Source organism: Gopherus evgoodei, chromosome 6 (assembly GCF_007399415.2).
Source record: "Gopherus evgoodei ecotype Sinaloan lineage chromosome 6, rGopEvg1_v1.p, whole genome shotgun sequence".
NCBI classification, from domain to species: domain Eukaryota; kingdom Metazoa; phylum Chordata; order Testudines; family Testudinidae; genus Gopherus; species Gopherus evgoodei.
This window is the reverse complement of record NC_044327.1, coordinates 4,683,090-4,705,716: the sequence shown is the minus strand read 5'-3', so window position 1 is coordinate 4,705,716 and position 22,627 is coordinate 4,683,090. Positions and strand designations below refer to the sequence as shown.

Below are 22,627 nucleotides of genomic sequence, written 5' to 3'. Positions count from 1 at the left end.
AGCGACAGGGGCTGGAGGGGGCTGGGCGAGGGTGGGGTGCAGGAAGCGGACAGGGGGCTTGTCTACACACAAAGTTGCAGCGCTGGTGAGGGGTTACAGCGCTGCAACTTAGGAGGTGTACACATCTGCAGGGCATCACCAGCGCTGCAACTCCTGTTTCCAGCGCTGGCCGTACCCCGTTTTGTCTCGGGTGTAGAGGATCCAGCGCTGGTGATCCAGCGCTGGTAATCAAATGTAGCCACTTACCAGCGCTTTTCTTCACCTCCGTGGAATAAGCAGGTATCCAGCATACCTGAGGAAGCGTCTGGTAATCAAGCTGGTCTTCCTTCCCCGGTTTGCTCTCAGCGTTCCCCGAAACCCCGAGCAAGCAGGTCTCCTTCCCTGCGGTTTTGCAGGGTGGGTTCGGGGAACACAAGAGCAAACCGCGGCGAAGCTGGTCTCCTTCCCCAGTTTGCTCTCAGCATTCCCCGAACCCCCCTTGAAGCCGCCCAACAGCGCTGCAGTGTGGCCACATCTAACACCCCTTGCAGCGCTGGTTGCTGTAAGTGTGGCCACTCTGCAGCGCTGGCCCTATACAGCTGTACTAATACAGCTGTAACAACCAGCGCTGCAAAATTGTAGATGTAGACATACCCAGGGTCTGTAGGGGGCCGAGCGGGGCGTGGGGGTGCAGGAAGCGGACAGGGGTGGGCGGGGGAGCAGGGTGTGGAAGCGGACAGGGTCTGTAGGGCGCTGGGAGGGGTGTGGGGGTGCAGGAAGCGGACAGGGGCTGGAGGGGAGGGGGGTTGTGGGGACGCAGGGTGCAGTTGTGGAAGCGGACAGGGGCTGGAGGAGGGTTTTGGGGACAGGGGGTGCAGGAAGCGGACAGGGGCTGGAGGGGGGTTTTGGGGATAGGGGGTGCGGCGTGTGGAAGCGGACAGGGGCTGTAGGGCGCTGGGCGGGGTGCGGGGGTGCAGGGAGCAGGGGGGGCTGTGGAGGTGCCTGAGACCCCCACGCCGCCCAGTTCGGGGCCCCGTGCCGCGGGAGACCCCCCCCCGTGGGGCTGCCGCGGCTGTCAGCTGCCACCCCCCGCCAGCCGGGGGCCGTTGCAGGGGCGATGTCCCTCAAGGCCAGATCGGCTGCGTGTAGCGCATGCGCACAGAGCCCCTCGCCCCCTGCGCAGCCGTTTCGCTCGGAGAAAGCCCGGCGGGGGCGGGGCTTGTCCATCGTGTTACCCGCCGCCCCAGTCCTGCGTGGAGCCGCCGCAGCTCCTCTGTGCGCGCGCATAGGCATCCGGCCGCGCGCCATGCTGGGCCTCCGAGCCCTCCTCCTGCGGGGGGCGCGGGGCCTGGGGCTGCCCCCAGGTAACGGCCGGGCGGGGCCGCCGGAGGGAGGGGCGGCTGGGTCTGGTGCTGTGAGGCATAGGGAGGGGCATGGAGAAGAGTATGGCCGTGTAGGGGGCGTTGGGGGAGGGGTGAGGGAGTATAGGGGTCTGGGCGTGGCAGTGCATGGGAGGGGGCTGGGGTGTGGGGAGGGGTGAGGCAGCGTAGGGGAGGGGGCTGGGGTGTGGGGAGGTGGTGAGGCAGCGTAGGGGAGGGGGCTGGGGTGTGGGGAGGTGATGAGGCAGCGTAGGGGAGGGGGCTGGGGTGCGGGGAGGGGTGAGGCAGCGTAGGGGAGGGGGCTGGGGTGTGGGGAGGTGATGAGGCAGCGTAGGGGAGGGGGCTGGGGGCGGGGAGGGGTGAGGCAGCGTAGGGGAGGGGGCTGGGGTGTGGGGAGGGGTGAGGCAGCGTAGGGGAGGGGGCTGGGTGCGGGGAGGCGGTGAGGCAGCATAGGGGAGGGGGCTGGGTGCGGGGAGGCGGTGAGGCAGCGTAGGGAGGGGGCGGGGGTGCGGGGAGGCGGTGAGGCAGCGTAGGGGAGGGGCTGGGGTGTGGGGAGGTGATGAGGTAGCGTAGGGAGGGGGCTGGGTGTGGGGCTGATGAGGCAGCGTAGGGGAGGGGGCTGGGTGCGGGGAGGGGTGAGGCAGCGTAGGGGAGGGGGCCGGGGTGCGGGGAGGTGATGAGGCAGCGTAGGGGAGGGGGCCGGGGTGTGGGGAGGGGGCTGGGGTGGGGAGCTGGGGAGGCAGCGTAGGGGAGGGGGCTGGGGTGTGGGGAGGTGATGAGGCAGCGTAGGGGAGGGGGCTGGGGTGTGGGGAGGTGATGAGGCAGCGTAGGGGAGGCCGGGTGCGGGGAGGTGGTGAGGCAGCGTAGGGGAGGGGGCTGGGGTGTGGGGAGGGGTGATGCAGTGCATGAGAGGGGGCTGGGGTGTGGGGAGGTGATGAGGCAGCGTAGGGGAGGGGGCTGGGGTGTGGGGAGGTGATGAGGCAGCGTAGGGGAGGGGGCTGGGGTGTGGGGAGGGGTGATGCAGTGCATGGGAGGGGGCTGGGATGTGGGGAGGGTTGGGGTGTTGGGGAGGGGTGAGGCAGCATAGGGGAGGGGGCTGGGTGCGGGGAGGCGGTGAGGCAGCGTAGGGGAGGGGGCCGGGGTGCGGGGAGGCGGTGAGGCAGCGTAGGGGAGGGGGCTGGGGTGTGGGGAGGGGTGAGGCAGTGTATGTGTGTTGGGAATGTGGGGAGCAGGAAGGCAGTATAGGGGCATGGAGCTGAGTGGAGGAGGGACATGGCAGTGTGGGGGAGGGACACGGCAGTATAGGGGTGAGGCTGTATAGAGGCATGGAGGGGGTGGTGGCATGGCATTATGGGGGCATGGGCAAGAGAGGGGAGGGAACCCAGGGGATATGAAGGGGGAGCAAGAGGAAGTGGGAGCTGAGCCTGTGCTGCCCCTGCAGATGACTGGAGGCCATGTGGCTGCTGCGCAGTGCAGGCAGTAAGGAGTTACTGTCCTAGTCCTTAGTGACTCATGAAACCAGCCCTGTGTGAGGGCTGCACAGCCCTCTTACTTGTCTGTGAACATACAGAAGGGGTTACCGCAGGGGTGGCCAGCCTGAGCAGGAGCCAGAATTTACCAATGTGCATTGCCAAAGAGCCTCCCATCAGCTCACCACCCCCGGCTCCCAGCACCGTCTGCCCACTGGCAGCCCTTGAGCGAGGGCATGGCAGGTTCAGGGAGGGGGTGGGAAGGGTGGAGTGGGGGCAGGGCCCGTGGCAGAGCCAGGGTTGAGCAGTGACCACCCCAGCACATCAGAAAGTTAGCGCAGCCCTGGAGTCAGTGCCCATACAAGAAGCTGCATATTAACTTCTGAAGAGCCACCTGTTGCCCTCCCTGGATTACCCTTTCCCTGCTCTCACTCCCTGCAGTAACTTACATGTGCCAGGTGCATTTTCACTGTTTCACTTCCAATCGAGTCCATAAATAGAAAGTTGGACTCTTAAATATCTATATCTATAAAATCTGTTGTAAAGCAAGCTCAGATTCAAACTCAAAAGAGTGGCAATGGCAGCCACACTGTGGGTTTTACACCTTCACGCTGAAGATAACTCCAGCTTCTCCTCTGCCAGTACAGCCTGATAGCACAGTGGCATTCACTTATTGAAATGTCAATATCTCTGTGACCTTGAGCTGATTCACCGTTTGCCTCTATGGTTCTCTGAATCTTTTTTTTGTCCTTTTGAATCTTGACATTGAGTGGGTAAATGAGAACACATTGCACAATTGTGGTTGCTCAGAATACATGCAGGTTTAAAATTTGTGTGCCAACCTTCTTGCATTAAGAAACAATGAACTTGAAAGGAATCCAGGGATATCTCCATCAAGACTAAAGTTAGGATACCCTCAAATTTATTTAAATCATAGAATATCAGGGTTGGAAGGGCCCTCAGGAGGTCATCTAGTCCTACCCCCTGCTCAAAGCAGGACCAGTCCCCAATTAATCATCCCCCAGGGCTTTGTCAAACCTGACCTTAAAAACCTCTAAGGAAGGAGATTCCACCACCTCCCTAGGTAACCCAGTCCAGTGCTTCATCACCCTCCTAGTGAAAAAGTTTTTCTTAATATCCAACCTAAACTTCCCTTAATGGCTATCTATACCGTATGCAATGCGCTTTAAGGTGTTTGTGTACCACGGGTTCCTGCAGCGGTGTATTTAAGGAAGTTCTTCATCACCCAGCACACAGTCAACCTGTGGAACTTATTGCCACGGGATGTTGTGAAGGCTAAAACTATAACTGGGTTCAAAAAAGATGTTAATGGAGGATAGGTCCATCAATGGTTGTTAGCCAAGATGCTCAGGGACTCAAGCCAGTGCTCTGAGTGTCCCTAAACCTTTGACTGCCAGAAGCTGAGACTAGATGATAGGGATGGATCACTCAATAATTGCCCTGTTCTGTTCATTCCCTCTGAAGCATCTGGCACTGACCACAATCGGAAGACAGGATACAGGGCTAGATGAACCATTGGTCTGATTGTTCTTATGTTAGGGGTGATAAGTGAATGCGGTCATGGGCTAGATCTGTGGGAGCTGCTGTAACATCTCTGATGATCCCAGTACGTTATGTGTTGGTTCTGCTTCTGCTTTGGTAGCAACATCAGCCTGGCCTCAGAAGGCTCCTGTTTAGTTGTCATTTTGACATGCAGGGCCGGCTCCAGGCCCCAGCGCACCAAGCACGTGCTTGGGGCAGCATGCTGTGGGGGACGCTCTGCCGGTTGCCGGGAGGGCGGCAGGCAGCTCCGGTGGACCTCCAGCAGGCGTACCTGCAGATGCTCCACCGGAGCTGCGGGACCGGCGGGCGGCAGAGCGCCCCCCACGGCATGCCGCTGTGCTTGAGGTGGTGAAATGGCTAGAGCCAGCCCTGTTGACATGCCACCAAAACCTTCCTGAGGAAAGGAAATGAGAGAAGAGAAGTGCCGATTTTTAACAGTTAATATCTCAGCAAGAACTGATCAGAATTTCATTGGACAAAGAAAAGATACTTCAGTGGCCTGAGGGCTATCCCTGGCCAAGTATTAAAGGCCTGCTTCAAACAATGGAAGTGAGAGAGCTGCTCAAAAGGTGGCAGGAATCCTTTACAATGGAAAGTATTAGGCAGGCTAAATTATAGGCATTGCTACCAGCTTCTATCTAGAAATGAGATGCCCTGAAATCTAGAACAAAGTGGCAGGTTGTTTTATGACTCCAGAAATAATTTTAGTTATTTTTTTAACATTCTCTATTTAGGTCCATGCATCTTTGGCTACAGGGCCCAGGCAAATGATGGCACGTTTTATGAAATTCGTACCTATGATGTTAAGCCATCCAAGATGAAGGAGTTTTGGAATTGGTCAATAAACACATCCACCTTCGTGCAGCTCATTCAGAAATGGTTGGATTCTGGACTGTGGAGTTTGGGGGCATGAATAAGGCCATCCATATTTGGAAGTTTGGTATGCACAGCATCACTTCATATTGCTCTTGTGTGTCATGTGCATTAGACAGATGAAACAGGATGTTTCTCTTGGGCTCTTATAAATAAATGGTAAGAGAATAGCTCCTATACTGACAACTGAAAACATATACAGTAGAACCTCAGAGTTTCGAACACCTCAAATGGAGGTGATTTGTGACTTTGAAATGTTCATAACTCTGAACAAACATGGTGGTTCTTTCAAAAGTTTGCAACTGAACATTGACTTAATACAGCTTTGAAACTTTACTGTGCAGAATAAAAATATTGCTTTTAACCATGTTAATTTAAATGAAAGAAGCACAGAAACAGTTTCCTTACCTTGTCAAATCTTTTTTTTAAAACTTTCCCTTTATTTTTTTAAGTATCAGAGGGATAGCCGTGTTAGTCTGGATCTGTAAAAGCAGCAAAGAGTCCTGTGGCACCTTATAGACTAACAGACATATTGGAGCATGAGCTTTCGTGGGTGAATACCCACTTTGTCGGATGCATGTATCGGAAGAAGTGGGTATTCACCCACAAAAGCTCATGCTCCATACGTCTGTTAGTCTATAAGGTGCTACAGGACTCTTTGCTGCTTTTATTTTTTTAGTAGTTTATGTTTAACACAGTACTGTACTGGATTTGCCCTTTTTTTTTGGTCTCTGCTGCTGCCCGACTGCATGCTTCCGGTTCCAAATGAGGTGTGTGGATAACTGGTCAGCTCATAATTCTGAGGTTCTACTGTACTTGCAGAATTAAGGTGAAGCATTTTTGATATCTCTATGCTAGACAGTCTTGTAGGCCTCTAAAATATTTAATGGAGGAGTTGCATTTGAGACTTTTTATTGCAGTACACATTCAAATTTAGGGCCTGATCCTGCATTATTGAAGTCAATGAGAATTGTTAAAATTGATTTCAGTGGAAGCAGGATTGGGTCCTTCAGGTTAAAGTGTGCGTATGAATAGTTTGAAGACTAAAGCAAATTTGTTTAAGGAAAAGGCTAAACCACTACTTATTTCCATTTCTTCAGGTTAGGGTTTCTTCTTTTGTATCAACAGCCAAATATCTAGTAGGTATAGAAAGTGTATACATGAAAAATTTAGTGCCAACTTCTAGATACTAAGAGTGATTGTGGCCACCAGCTTTTGTTAAAAAACCCTATTTTAATATTGATGTGAATTTTGCTTGGAAGTTTGGTTTGTTCTGAAAGTTGTTAGATTAACTCTGAGGGCAAATGAGGATATTCCTGAAGAAAATTAAACTGTTCTTATGTGGTCACTTAAATTCTCACTTGGGGTAATTTTTTTTTTTTTAACTTTTGAATCTTCACGGATGACACTAACCTGTGGGGAGAGGTAGATATGCTGGAGCGTAGGATAGGGTCCAGAGTGACCTAGACAAATTGGGATTGGACCAAGAGAAATTTGATGAGGTTCAGCAAGGATAAGTGCAGTGTACGGCACTTAGGACAAAAGAATCCTGCACCGCTACAGGCTAGGAACTGACTGGCTAAGCAACAGTTCATCAGAAAAGGACCTGGGGATTACAGAGGACGAGAAGCTGGATATGAGTTGGCAGTGTGCCCTTGTTCCCAGGAAGGCTAACAGCATATTGGGCTGCATTAGTAGGAGCATTGCGAGCTGATCAGAGAAGTAATAATTCCCCTCTATTCAGCACTGGTGAGGCTACATCTGGAGTATTGCGTCCAGTTTTTGGCCCCCCTACAGAAAGGATGTGGACAAATTGGAGCGAGTCCTGTGAAAATTAGGGGACTGGGGCACATGATTTATGAGTAGAGGGTGAGGGAACTGGGGTTATTTAATTTGCAGAAGAGAAGAATGAGGGGGCATTTGTTAGCAGCCTTCAACTACCTGAAGGGGGGTTCCAAAGAGGATGGAGCTAGGCTGTTCTCAGTGGTGGCAGATGACAGAACAAGGAGCAATGGTCTCAGGTTGCAGCGAGGGAGGTCTAGATTGGATATTAGGAAACATTATTTCACTAGGAGGGTGGTGAAGCACTGGAATGGGTTACCTAGGGAGATGGGGGAATCTCCATCCTTAGAGGTTTTTAAGGGCAGGCTTGACAAAGCCCTGGCTGGGATGATTTAGTTGGTATTGGTCCTGCTTTGAGCAGGGGGTTGGACTAGATGAGCTCCTGAGGTCTCTTCCAACCCTAATCTTCTGTGATTTTATGAATAGTTTCTGTCTCCTCATAATAAATTTATTTTAATTGAATCCAGTCTGACAGAACTGAATATAGAATTTTAATATGTCTTTCCCTTTCTTGTAGATAACTTTGTCCATAGAGCCGAAGTCCGGAAAGCACTAGCCAATGATAAAGAATGGCAAGGAAAATTCCTCTCTCCAGCTCTGCCCTTCTTGAATAAACAATGAAATTGTTTACCTGGTACCTTGGTGTGAGATTGGGAAGCCTTCAAAGGAAGGGGGTGAGCTTTATCTGTCTTTGTATTGATTAAAGCTATCCATGTGGATTCGATGAGAAATAGCTTTATGTTTTAACCAAATGTTATATTGTGTAAAAGGCTAGGGAAAAGTTCAGCAGTGGCTTTGTTTTACAGGAATATGTAAGTTAGGGAAGGGCACAGCATACCTCTGTGTGTGTGTGTGTGTGTGTACTTGTACTTTCATGAGTTGGTGGCTAAAGCCCTGTGCTGTATGGTTGGGAATGAATTGGAAAATTGGATGGATGAACAGCTAAAATGAGCAATCTGTTCCTCCTGCAGCAGTGCTCTGAATATTTTTCTCTTAACTTGCTTATTTGCTCAAAGTATGGGAATGCATTTTCTAGACATATTAAAAGCCAATCCAATATCCCTTCTCACTTGCAGAATCCATGTTTTACAGTATAAAAGAAAATAAGATTGTCACAGGTTTTAGTGTAATTTCACCCACAAGGTCAGATTAGCAGATGACACTCAGATTTTTCACAAATCCATTCACTTTTCTCTGTCAGTTTAGGAACTATGTTTTTTTCTTGTTTTGTCATAATCATGATTTTAAAAACCTACCTTTTATGAGGTAAATATGTATCATTCATACAGAATTTATTGTGTTTTTTATAAGGCATTTTGGCCACAAATATTTTCCTATCTACATCTTCTTTAATCCTTCAGTAACAGTGTTGCCAGTTTTAACTGTTCATCCATCTATTTATCAAGCCATCCAAACATCATATTGTTTATTTACACGGAATTGTTCCAAACTAGCCTAGATTTAATGTGTGGTATTTGTGTGTGTGTGTGTGTGTGTACGTATGTATAAAAAAGAACCTTCAGTCTACATTAGTGAGTTTTGGATTCTTGGTCTTTTATTTAGGTTTAGTTAACAGGTGGATAAACCCTGACTAACTTTGTTAAAAGTAAGCAGGTAACTGATTATTCAAAAATGTCAATTTGTTGCCTTCCATTTATGTGTAGAATGGAGCTAAAATTTATATGCTGTCCAGTGTTGGAGGATCTGTTGCCTGGTGGCAATTGTCTTGATTTATATTAGCGTTTTTGTTTTGAGATCACATTTACATTGGTGTCAATACAGAGTAATCCCTGGAATGTTAATGTTAAAGGTGGCATGTCTTGCAGCAAGCCTGGAGTCTTGTCTGTAAACCTTGTTGTTTCTGTAGTTCCTCCTCAAACAGGAAAGATCCTTGAAGGATAGAGCTGATACATTTGTCCGAGGCATCTGGTCAGTGCTTGCTGCTTTGGTCTCTGGACACCTCTTGCTGTGATGGGTGCTGCCAAGATTCATGTAGTGTTTATGTCATAAGTAACATTGACCACCAAGGACACTATCAGTTTCAGAAAAGCTAGTAAGATCTGGGCTAGTTCACATTGTTCATCTTTCTATAGCCTCAAGAGATTTTGTTGTCTCTAGTCATCTGAATGCTGAATTCATAGATCCTGGAGAAAAGAGACTGGTGTTCACCTGAAATGGCTTCACTTCCCTTTCTTTGAAATGGCTGCATCTGTGCAGGATCATTCAGTGAACTTCTCATTGTTTTCTTTTCTGTGATCTGTATTTCTGTGTGACATGTTGGATCTCGGGACCCTCTGAAGCAATATTTTGGTCTACTAACCCCAAAGAGTTGGAAGTTACTGCTCTAACTGAATGACAATAAATGTGAGGATGGCTTGTAAGATTTTCATACCTTTTAGAGAATCAGATGATTAATTTGACATTTCATGGCTTGTACTGCTGTATTCTTTTTCCATCAGGGGTGTATGAGATGGTAACTTTTCAGATGAAGCCTGGTGGGCCGGCTCTGTGGGGCCAATCGTTCAGAGCTGCAATCAATGCTCATCTCAATACAGGCTACACGAAGCTGATTGGTGTTTTCCACACAGAATATGGATTACTTAACAGAGGTACGATACTAGTCAGTTTCCAGTATGTCACGGGCACGGAGGGGCAAAGGTGAAAATCAGCAATACTTATGAGAGTGTTCAGTCTCCTGATTAATGTAACTGCAACTTTGGAGGCTGCATTTTGGATCCTGGGCCTCTTGTATGGCTTCAGCTCATCAAAAACTGTGGTGTCTTATCATTTCTGTCACCGTAACTTTACTTGCCCAGAGTCAGCATCCATGATGCTAGCACTGAGCACTGGTATTATGATAATGGGGTGCTTGTCTCAGTGTAAGCATGCTAGAAACCAGTGCCAGCACTAGCCCTGTGGGGAATTGAAACTCCATATATACACATCATGCCAATAAGCAAGCCCTGAATCATTGAATAAGTCTGGCTCATGCTTGCTTATGGATCACTTCCTCCTCTCAAATACACCCAAATTACCAGGGGAAAAGGAGCAGCATCTTGGCACTAGTTCTGATATCACTGTAAATGCATGGAAGGGCGCACATGCACCAGGATAGCCCTGCTAGTATCACGGATGCTGCATATGGAATTACGCAACCGTCTACTCAGTCAGATCCAGTGTTTCTTTTGCCCTGGAATCCTGTACACTGTCTACCTGAATTCAGCTTGACATGGGGTCTAAAGACAGTTTGCTGAAACTGGAGTTGTGGCTTAAAAGGTTAGAAAATGCAGTGTTAAAAATCAGCACGAGAAAAGCTCTGCAGAAGGAATGTCTTGTTTGATGAATTGCTGCTTTTAGGTGGAGGATTTCAGAACAGAGCAAAGGACCTGTAGGATATTTCATACTGTAATTTAGCTACGGTTTTACTCTTCAGTTTGGTATGCTCTTGTTTTCACAGTTCATGTGCTCTGGTGGAATGAGAACCCTGACAGCCGTGCAGCAGGGAGGCATTATGCCCATGAGGACGCCAGGGTGGTAGCAGCTGGTAAGCAAAAAGGCTGTCTCTTTTCAGCATGTGTACTGAAAAGTCAGAATACCGTTAATTTAAGAATGCTGTCTTGTTTTACCTAATTCTGTGTATTTAATTTCAGTGCGGGAGAGTGTTAGATTCCTGGAGTCCCAGCAAAATATGCTTCTGATTCCTTTGCCTTGTTCACCATTGAAATAGTTTTCTACCAACTGATGTAATGGCAGACAACACAACTTTCATACAGCATTTTTATCCTGAACTGTCATATGGGTCTCAATACCAATATAATCTAGCCAAATATTCTTCAGTTTACAGTATGTGGATAAAACCTGAATTCACATGCTTAATCTTAGCTGTAGTCCTCTGCACTCTGTGCATAATAAGAATTCAAGGCCTGCCCACCATGCCGTGAACTCTGCAAATGCTTCATATTAGCCATGAATTTCTCATCTTATTGCCACTTGAAGATGCATCCATGCAGAAGTATTCTAGAATGGGTACAAAAAGGCAAAAGGCCCTTTCCAAAGCTTATAGCTATGCCAGCGCAAGGATGATCGGAGAGCTGTTATCTGTATAATGTACTTTGCTACTTCCTGAGAAGGTCACATCTTCCCAGTTACTACTTGCCCTAAAAAGCAGGAATCTTAACCTAGGTTTTGCATGCTGACCATACATCTCACTGGTGCGTCTGCTGGTATTTATTATTTTTAATGAGGTTGGAATTAGGTATGAAAAATGTTGCAGTAAAATTGGTTAAGTGGTGATATAGGGAACTCAGCTTAAGTATCAGCAGAACCTTTTTCACTTGAACTACTGTATTGCAATTCACTTAAATTCTTTCTGTTGTGGGTCCGCAGCCCTTTATTCAATTATGACTGAACAATAAGTTACATGGATCACATCTCCATGCAAATACTTGTTTATTGTGCTGAAACCGATTATGAATGAACTAATTAATTCTGAGAGTTTATGGATTGTGTATTAGATAAACTGGTCCACTAAAGTACATATGCCTATACTTTTGGAGAAAGCTTTGCCAGACTGTAAAGCTTAAAGCCTAATAAAAGCATTGATTGTTGTTCTGCATGTTGTATATAGCCATATTACTTGCCTAAAACTCTTCCTGTTCTTTCAGTCAAGAGACTGTAACACTTCTATAAGCAGCATTCTGAAGGTTCTACATGTTGGTTCCAGCAGCCTAGATATAGTTCCTTTAGAGCCGTTATCTTGTTCCTTAACTTGCTGGAAGGAGTCACTGAGTGTGTAGATGCACACTGCTCATCTGTCTGGGACTAAAAATCAAATCTAGTTTGGTCTAGTTTACAAAGCATTGCCCCAAGATGTTAATTCAGTTACTTTATATACAAGTTGAGATATTCAGTGTATTTTAAAACTAAAGCCTAGTTTTAAAACAAAAGCAAATGTAAATGGGGAAATATGCCCATGGGATGCAACTTAACATTTGTAAAGACAAATGTATGCACTGTAGATAGGCTCTGATTGAAGTTGTCAACTGTAATAGCGCCCTCAAATGTACACTGCATTACAGAGGACATACGCACTATCCTCAGGATGGTAGGACCAACGTCAGACTCAGTAGAGTCTGACTTCTTCAGAGATCAGTTTTCCTATCTTTGAATTTTTTTTTTTTAAAGTGCTAGATTAGGTCTTTGAACTTGAATTTGATTTATTACACTGCTACTATCAATTTTGAATATCTCTGACCTTAACCTGGATTAAGTTTTAATAACCACGTGTTTCATGGCACAGGACACTGAGATTTAACCTTTACCATAGTAGACTGCAGAAGTAAAACTTACATTAATATTGTTTGCATTAAAGGACTAAAACAGTTCAGTTCATGGGAAAGGTGTAAAACAATTTTCCACTTAATGTGTGGAAGTTCACATCACAAACCAAACAAGCGTGTCACAGATTAATAGCACTGCTCTAAACAGTAAATGCATAACAGCAAATTTTTGTAGATGAACAGTGCTGTTACAACTTTATTTTTGAACTCAATACAAGGCAATTAAAATGCCTAATATTCCACAAACAATTAGTAGCAAATACATATATATATATTTTTAATGAAAATGTCCATTGAAAGATTTAACTTAAAAGTTTTGTTGTGAAATCTCTAGATTTTGCAAAGTTAACAGATATTCCAATGCAAAAATAGATCCCATTACAGATAGCATAAAGTGCTTGGAATGAAGGACCAACTGTATTTTTTTTAGGTGGGGAGGGAGGGGTGGATGAGGACGGGGAGAAGCACTTTATCTTGGGAAAAATAACATGTATAGTCCTTACTGAAATACAAATATACTACAAAAAGGGTTGCAACAATTTAATAGCATACAGTAAATGGTAACATTGTTTCAAATACATAAATGCCCTAAATGCAGTTCTATTATCAGAGTGGTTCACAATTGTAACACATGTGGCACTTGGATAATTTTGCCTGACATCCAGCTCCAAGGGCAGAAAGAAGTAGTTGAAAATAATTTCAGCGGGTGAGAGCAGTATGTGAGAACTGTATGGCACAGGTTGGATTCCATACAGATTAAAAAAATGTACAAGAGTCTGAGACATCTCCAGGGACTGAAGAGGTGTGAAACCTTTAACATCTAGTATAACTTTTCTTTTTATCATAGAAGCCAGATTATGCATTAGGATTCTTCAAGGCTTTCTTCTTTGGCAGAGTTAGGAGAAATGAGCACATTGTGAGTACACAGTCTACCCATTGCAAATGAAATCATACATCAAAAACGTGCAACCATCTGTATGGGTTTAAAATAAACCCCATTGCAGTGGGCTCAAAACTTGCACACCCCACTGTGCATTGCAGGATTGAGTCTATAGCTGTAGTCCTTCTGTTGAGACTGTGAAATAATGCCACTTGTGGTGTTGGTTTTCAGAGGTATTAAATGTTCAGTTGTTCATTGACTCTGAAAATCATATCATATCCCTGATCCTGCAGCCCTTGGTATCATGAGTTACAGATGCAGGATTGGGCCCAATATTTATAACAGCTCTGCTCCTGAAAATATAATGTATACTGTTAATCTCTTAATCATTTGGTGAGGATACTGTAGAAGTCAGTTCTTGTAAGTACAATACAAATTATGCTGTAAGAAATGAGGTATACTAACCCCTTCTTCTGTCCTTTCCCCTCTACAACAGTATTCTGTGGATTAAAGTATGAATACAGTCTGTAAAAGGCACTTTAGCAGAGCTGTAGATTAGTTTGCTTTATCCCAATGCAGAAGTACAGTGAGGACATAACCCTTTGCACAGTGTTTCATTTAATAAAATGCTGAATTTATCAATGCGAAGATGCTTGGAAGTATATAAATAATCATCACATTGCCTAATGCTGTTAAGTGATCAGTTCATGGCACTTTCTGTATTTATTAGTGTAGGGCTTCAGGGCATTTACTGAAAAAAATCAAGTCATGATGGAGGAGTATCAAGAGGTAATAAATCACTTTGAGGCCCAGGTTCAGCATGGGCCATAAAGTATGAGTTGCCCTGTTGATGTTAGTGGGGCTGCTCATGTGCTTAGAGCTGAGGCTGGCTCTAAGGGTTGAAGCACAGCTGGGGTGCTCAAGGAACCCATTAGTACAGATGTTCTCCCGTGGCACAGCCAGACAAGAGAAGGTGTCAGTGATTCTCACCATGATAAACATTTTTTTGTAAAGTTTTGAACTTTAGATTACTGATTGGTGTCACTGTGGTGTTGGGGCTTATGCGCCTAGTTGTTCCCAAGGGGAACTTGAATGAGGTGGTTTCCCACACAAACAAAAGTATATTCTGTGGTTAGGTTCACCTAAGAACTGAAACTGCAGCACATTAATCTAACCAGATCTCAATTTCCATGTAGGAGAGTTTCAGGCAAATTGTTGCAGCTGAAGCCAGGGCTAGTGGTACTTGTGATACTTGTGAGAACACATAATCTGGGATTTGCACAGACCATGTTACATGCCTATAACAAAGTTATCACTGAAAACAGAGCATGACAATGCCGACATAATGTAATAAATTACACTATGGCTAAAGATCTAATTGAAGCATTTTCATACCCTAACTATGCTGCCTTTTTAAGGACATATAAATAATACTATTGAAAAAAATTGACATCTCTTCAGGTTTTCAGTTTAAGTGACAAAGCCAGAAATGACATCACATTTGAGCGAAGCAATAGCAAATTTCAGATGCTGGTTACCTTTCTGCTGCCAAACGGGAATTCAAGAATAGACGCTACATAGCAGAGGGTATCTTTTGTTTTATAATTTACTCTTGGCATTAGCAGCATTAGTGCTGCTCTAGGCTGATCACTAGTTTTGCTTCTCATCCACTGCTCTCTACTCAGTCCTTGCGCAGCCTTCCCAGTGGCACTACTGTGGTAACTCTAGAGGAGCAGCAAAGTACTTAACTACATAAAGGCTAGTTAGGGAGCAGATGATTAGTCACAATGGTAGTGGGACAGTCCCATACATTTGCAAGGTTCAGTTGTGCACACTGCCACCCCTGCAGCGGATGATGAGACAGGATATCAAATCTCTGCGTACCATCTACATATGGTATGCTTTGTGGTTTAGGATTATTACCAATTGACCTCCACCAGTCTATACAGATCTTTACAGAGTAGTCGGTCAGGTGGTTCCCTCCCCCACCCCCCCCACAAAATAAGGCCACAACACTGTGCCTTTTGGTAACTGGTTGGCACTGACTGTTTCAGTGCATTCATTGCTGACAATGCATGTAGCACCAGGGAAATTCCACTCCCAATATGAAAATTTTTTAAGAGTATGAATGTGTACACCTTTAAAATATCAATAAATAATCACTGGCCATGATTCCTCAATAAATGATTGTTGCAACCCTAGGAAAAGTATATGGTGTAAGAACAAAATACAATATGGCTGAAAGCCCAGTGTCCAATGGGTTCCATACTACAGTTTCACAGAGTTACACTGTAATGAACTAGATTCAAGTCAGTCACTTGAGAACAGTACAAGACAACGACTCCAAGAGGCACTGCCTCTGTAACTGAATTTTGTTTTCATTGCATTGAATTGCATTGCATTGAATGGTTATCAGTAGAGTGTCCAGTTTACGTCTTTCCCTCTGTATCCTCTAGCTTTCTCCTTTGGGAATATCCCATTCCATGCAAAGGATGGTGTGCTGTCTCGTCCTTCTGTTCAACACCATGTCCTTGCCTAGGGTAGCTCACACACAACTTTCTTTCACCTTCTCATCTTGCAGAAAGGAAGTAAGGATTGCAATGTCCACAACAGTCTGGTTTTTGTGCAATGACATGTCCTTTGTGTGGTCATCATCACTTTGGTCCTTGGCAAAGTTTACAAATACCTACAAGAGAAAGGGTCACGGAGTCTTTAGTCACTTTGGGTTCTGCTTAGTGCAGGATGTTTTCCTCTATGAACTGTTTGTTTACCATGGATTCAACCCTGCTCTCTAAACCAATGACAAATTTCCCACCGGCTTCAGGGGCAGTAGGATTAAGTCCAGTATCTACTTCTTGTCAATTAAAATAGAGTTACAGAAGAAAAGCCCAGGTGGAAAAATCAAAAATCTGCCACACAGTAAGCAGCATTGTCCAAAGGCCTCAGCTGCCTTATCAGCTGTTCTGGCTACTGCACCCCTCTTCATTGCACTGGTTTCGCTGGTCACTGCATTGAGCTCAACATCCTATTGATCAATTTCTTCCTACTCACAACCCTCTACCTCCCTCTGCATCCTCCTCCTCCCACCCTTTGCTTCTGATCACTCTTGCTTTCAGACTCCTTTTCCACTATCCCCAGAGTGGGACCACTGTGCCAAGCATTCTCCGCAAAACTCTTTCAACACAGATCTCTTCACACCTTTTCCTACTTCTGTACTGCATAGTGCTAGTGCTAGATTATAAACTCTTTGAAGCAAAGGCTCTGCCTTTTAAAGTCTCCTGGAAGGTGCCATGTATTTTTACAGTGCTATGTACCTTGCATTTATAAATACCGCTTGTGTTTACTGCATGCTATATACCTTGTACTGTAAAGTATTACTTCGCAGTACTATCTGAGGATTTCAAAGGCTTTTATAAACATGAATTTTGCCTCACAAGACCACTGCAAGGTAAGCAGGCATTCTGAACCCCATTTTACAGATGAAGAAACACCCACACAGAGGGTTAATGACTTTACCCACAGTCACACAGGATATCTGTGGAACAGGGAACAGAAACACATATCCTAGTGTCCAGTTCCGTACAATTGCAAGACTATACTTTCTCCCTCCAATGTGTTTCTCTTAGCTTTTATGTCGCATTTAGCCTGCATGTTTGGTCCAGAGTAGGGAGAAAAAGATGCAGTGGATAAGCCAATTACAATAATGATGATAATACCTAGCTCTTATGTAGCCCTTTTCATTAGTAGATCTAAAAGTGCTGTATAAAAGGAGGTCAGGAGCATTAGCCGCATTTTACGGATGGGGAAACTGAGACACAGAGAGGTGAAGTGACGCCCAAGCTAGTTGCAGAGTTGGGAAGGAAAGTCAGGTCTCCTGAGTGCTCTATCCACTAGGCCTCACATAAGTATCCCATTTGCCTTTCTACAAAGGTGAGATTCATTGACATGTTAAAATCTCCATGTAGGAAATACTCTGCTGAAGACAAATGGCCAAACTCTGCTCCCAGGTACACCCTGGAGGTCCACTGAAGTCAGTGGAGTTACTCAGAGTTTCCCAGCTATGTAAAGAGAGGAAAATTTGGCTCACAGTGTACTAGAAACTTACTTGGTCAAGTGTAGTCTGAGAAACGGAGTAGTCTTCTATGTGGAGTCTTTTTTTGTTCTGGGAGAGGATACTAAATCCTAGCCAGAGAGGATGGCGAGGATGGGAGCTGGTACTGAAGCATGTTCCGATGCTTCTCCTTCAGGACGCTGCCAGGAAAGGCAAGCCCAAAGAATTCCTGAACAGGCTTCAGGTTAGGGTTTGCCCCCGCTATTCGCACTACTATTGTATAACCATCTCCAAACCTGCAAACAGCAGCAAGCAGAGGAGTTTAGGTGAGTCTCTTTGAAAAAGGGGTGTCATTTAAAATACACAGCCATTTCCTGTAGCTTAAAGAGCAAGAAGAAAGCCACATAAGAGCCGAGGAAGGAGAAAAATCACTCACGTCAATATCCTAGCAGTTCAGATTGAACTGCCCTAGAAAAGCAGGCCCATTGACAAGTCTATGGCCTGAGCAAATTGAAAGCGCTCACCTGTTCTTCAGATGCTGGACGCTGCCAAGACACCTGAACCGCCCGTTGACCATTATTGCCATTCGAGTGCACAGGGCTTCACATTCTTCCATGCTATGGGGGCCAATGAAAAAACATTTAACCCTGCATTTTCTGAAATCACCACCACCACATCACACCAACCTGCATTTACAGAAATGAAGCAGCTGAGCTGAATGTTTAGATTTCAAAATCCACCTGCAATGAAATCAGACTGGAGAAATACAATGCCGTATATACCCAACTATAATGAACACTACATGCCTGTGAGATGTGAGCACCACAGATCTCCCCTCCTTGATGATGCTCAGGGCACAGTTCCATAAGAAACGGCGTGCTTTGGGATCCATTCCCGTGGTTGGCTCATCCTGAAAAAAACATTGAATAAACCATGTTGTACTATAACATGCTACTGATAAACATTGTCATTGTATATGAAATAGTGTAACTGTGAAGAGTAAAACCCACCCTCATCCAAATGATTTTTACTGGAAAAGTTTAAAAGAAGAAAAAATGTCATGGAAATTCCCCCCCCCCCCTTTTTTTCAAAATTTAAAATATGATTTTTGTCCTAGAAATTTTAACTTAGTAAAAATTTGTTCAGCTCTATTGTTGGTCAAAATTGGGGAACAAATTTTGTGAATGTTATAAACTTTTTTCTCTAATTAAAAAATTTGGTCATCAATTTCGACATTGGAAAATATTAATGAGCTCTAGTTTAAACAGAATGTGTAGCTCCCATCATCACATACTATGGATGTTAGCAGCTCTTTTTCAAGAATTCACAAAAGGAGAGAGAAAACCATTGCTTTCTTGTCTATTCTTTCCTCAAACTGTTCATAAATAAAGGGCTGGATCTGATCATCCATCTATGCACAGGACTCCCTTGAAGTTAAAGGAGTTTTCTATATAAAGCAGTGGCAGGCTATCATCCTTAATTCTTAGTGAGTATCCAAATCTAGACGGTCATTGCCAAAGAAATTGGAAACAACTCTCTGGAACAAATTTCCAAAAACAGAGGCCTGAAGCTCATGCCATATATTTTGCCCTATATTTGTATATGTAACTATATCATGTTCACATATAAGTTGGCTCTTTGCACATACAAATGACTTGTTATGCATTTAAATGTATACTTCATTGCCAAATGCTAAAACTTCCTGGACTTCAGTGGGAACAGCATTGAGACCTGGTTATTTTTTAATGGAAAAAAATGTTAATACATGAAGAGTTGTGAACTCACCAGGAACACCACTGGAGGGCTCCCAATCAGGGCAATAGCAGTGGAGAGCTTGCGTCTGTTGCCACCACTGTAGTTCCCAGCATATTTTTCTCCATATTTCACAAGGCCCAGTTTACGAATTGCCCATTCGCCAACCTACAGGAAGAGAGGGCAACGTGACCTTCTGAATTGATATCAATGGGTGGGAACTACTGCGCTGGAAGGTAAAGAGTCTTTGGGAAATAGAAAAATATTTATAAAAATTAGGGCCGTCAGTTAATTGTAACTGATTTAAAATTAATCGCAATTAATTGCACTTACAACAATAGAGCATCAATGGAAATTTATTAAATTTTTTGGATGTTTTTCTACATTTTCAATATTGACTTCAATTACAACACAGAATACAAAGTGTACAGTGCTCACTTTATATTATTTGTTATTACAAATATATGCACTGTAAAATGATAAAAAGAGAAAGAAATAGTGTTTTTCAGTTCACATCATATAAGTACTGAAGAACAGTCTCTTTATCATGAAAGTGTAACTTCCAAATGCAAACTTTTTTTGGTTACATAACTCCACTGAAAAACAAAACTGGGTAAAACTTTAGAGCCTACAAGTCCACTCAGTCCTACTTCTTGTTCAGCCAATCGCTAAGACAAAAAGTTTGCTTACATTGATGGGAGATACTGCTGCCTGCTTCTTATTTACAACGTCACCTGAAAGTGAGAACAGGCGTTGCAAGATATTTACATGCCAGATATGCTAAACATTTGAATGCCCCTTCATGCTTCGGCCACCATTCCAGAGGTCATGTGTCTACGCTGATGATGCTCGTTAAAAAAATGTGTCAATTAAATTTGTGACTGAACTCCTTGCGGGGAGAATTGTATGTCTCCTGCTCTGTTTTACCCGCATTCTGCCATATATTTCATGTTATAGCAATCTTGGATGATGATCCAGCACGTGTTTGTTTTAAGAACACTTTCACTGCAGATTTGACAAAATGCAAAGAAGTTACTGATGTGAGATTTCTAAAAATAGCTACAGCATTCGGACTCAAGGTTTAAGAATCTGAAGTGCCATCCAAAATCTGAAAGGGACGAGATGTGCAGCATGTTTTCAGAAGTCTTAAAAAAGCAACACTCTGATGTGGAAACTACAGAACCAGAACCACTAAAAAAGAAAATCAACCAGCTACAACAGTGCCATGTGAAGGCCTGTTCTCACTTTCAGGTGACATTGTAAACAAGAATCAGGCAGCATTCTCTCTTGTAAATTGTAACCAACCTTGTTTGTCTGAGTGATTGGCTGACCAAGAAGTATGACTGAGTGGACTTGTAGGCACTAAAGTTTTACATTGTTTTAATTCTGAATGCAGTTATCTTTGTACATAATTCTAGATTTGTAAGTTCAACTTTCATGGTAAAGAGATTGCACTACAGTATTTGTATGAGGTGAATTGAAAAATACTATTTATTTTGTTTTTTTTACAGTGCATATATTTGTAATAAAAATAAATATAAAGTGAGCACTGTACATTTTGTATTCTGTACTGTAATTTAAATTGATATATTTGAAAATGTAGAAAATATCCAAAAATATTTAAAATAAATGGTATTCTATTGTTTAACAGCGCAATGAATTTTTTTAATCGCTTAACGGCCCCAATAAAAATAGATCCAGTTATACAGCACTCTCTTTGGATAATGCTCAGTGCCAATTCACTCGGTGGCAAGCTACTGTTTCCGTGGGCTTGCAGTAACATGACTCATTGTGTGCTCATTCCTCAAGGTGCTTGCAGTTACTACATACTACCACTGCAGATGAAGGCCCTTAACCTGATTGGGGAAGATCCTCAGCTGCTGTAAATGGGCACAGCTCCTTTACACAGATATGGCCCATTAGTATTTCCAGACCAGCATTCTATTAATATCTACCACATTTGGGATCCAGATGGTGCACGTTACTGACAGCATGAGAAAACAACAGCAGAGGGGGAGTAAGTTGATACAAATAGTTGATAGTACCAATGGCCTGAATGACTGCTCCAGCACTGGGAACACCCAAATGTCAGTGTTCAAACAATGGTAACGTAGTCCCTATAAACTCTGAGTGGCCAGCCTGGGAAGCCCTTTAAATGATGAGCATTTATTGCCAATGAACTCAATGGGACTACTCCTCAGAGTAAATGATCAGCAACAGTAATAAGGACTCCATCATTTGTCCCTAAATAAGCAAATAAAGCAACAGATCAGTCTAGGAGTAATGGTGACCAGTAGGAAAAGCCTGGGGAGGTTTTAACTGACTTGAAACCCAGGTTTATTGGTAACATCAGCTGCTCTGGGCAGGACATAGTTGTCCTAGGTAGGAGTGAACAAGTAGAACACTTAGAATCATAGAATATCAGGGTTGGAAGGGACCTCAGGAGATCAGCTAGTCCAACCCCCTGCTCAAAGCGGGACCAATCCCCAATCATCCAACAGATTTTGCCCCATATCCCTAAGTGGCCCCCTCAGGGACTGAACTCACAACCCTGGGTTTAGCTGGCCAATGCTCAAAACACTGAGCTATTCCTCCCTTGTTTGGTACTGAAAAAATACAGCAGATGAGAATTTTGCTATCCTGTCCAAACCGACGGATTAAAATGGGCAATGGAATGCATGCCAGCAAAAATGTGTAAACAGTTCAGCCAGGGTCTGTGATTTCTGTTTTGCGTACCTGGCAGACCTCTTTCTCAGGAACGCCTCGTAAAAGTGCAAAGAACTCCAGATGTTCTCTCCCTGTCAGCAGCTCATTAATAGCATCAAACTGAGGGCAATAGCCCATGTTCTGATGGACTCTTTGGATATTAGACAAGATACTGTAAAGCAAGAGAAGAGCCATAGTTAGCGTTGTGCAACATCCATTGCCTTTTCAGGTAGGGAACACAGAACAGGGATCTGGAAGTATCAAACACCAGTGGCTTAGGCAAAGTTGTAAATGGATCCCAAAAGCAATTTGGGGTCACAGTAATTTCTTTTAAAATGTGACTGTTAATCACAATGGGTACCATTGTCAAAAATTCCTGTATAACTTAAGACCCTATGGGCATGTCTATGTGGCAAGTTATTGTGTGGCAAGCCAGGACTGCTACAGCACAGTGAAAGTCCTGGAGTGCCAGCAGGAAGGCAAGCTGTACTCCGGGACTCTGACTGTGCTCGAGCAGTGTCCACACGAGGCATTACTGTGCAGCAAGCTGATGCGCTGAAGTTTCGTACTGTGGCTTGCTGCACAGTAACTTGTTGCGTGGACAAGCCCTAAGCCCCATTTTGAAAAGTGACTCGGGATTTAGGTACATTTGAAAATGTTACTCTATGACCTTGACTCAGCAGAGCACATGTTTAAAGTTAGGCAGGTTTAGCCCTGGTGCAAGCAGGGGCCAGTCTAGCAAAGTCAGTGGAGTTACATTGCTTGGAAATTTGAGCACACAGGAAGGGGAGAAG

At 44.5% G+C, this 22,627-nt stretch overlaps 2 protein-coding genes across 2 annotated transcripts in view; one reads left to right on the top strand and one right to left on the bottom strand.

The window, feature by feature from the left end:
- The first annotated feature begins 1,220 nt into the window (after window positions 1-1,220).
- NIPSNAP3A (nipsnap homolog 3A) lies at window positions 1,221-11,720 on the top strand. Its single transcript, XM_030568017.1, is given in 8 exon segments — window positions 1,221-1,343; window positions 5,125-5,217; window positions 5,220-5,330; window positions 7,623-7,719; window positions 7,721-7,779; window positions 9,565-9,714; window positions 10,563-10,649; window positions 10,756-11,720. Coding segments are annotated over 8 exon segments (732 nt in total). The 5' UTR covers window positions 1,221-1,285; the 3' UTR covers window positions 10,833-11,720.
- A 1,251-nt stretch (window positions 11,721-12,971) lies between these two features.
- The window catches only part of ABCA1 (ATP binding cassette subfamily A member 1), a 140,557-nt gene continuing 130,901 nt past the window's right edge, over window positions 12,972-22,627 (bottom strand). Inside the window, 7 exon segments of the mRNA XM_030568016.1 lie at window positions 12,972-16,010; window positions 17,430-17,505; window positions 17,507-17,671; window positions 17,900-17,992; window positions 18,182-18,285; window positions 19,161-19,295; window positions 21,864-22,005. Of these exon segments, the coding sequence (XP_030423876.1) occupies window positions 15,870-16,010; window positions 17,430-17,505; window positions 17,507-17,671; window positions 17,900-17,992; window positions 18,182-18,285; window positions 19,161-19,295; window positions 21,864-22,005 (856 nt within the window). The 3' untranslated portion in view covers window positions 12,972-15,869.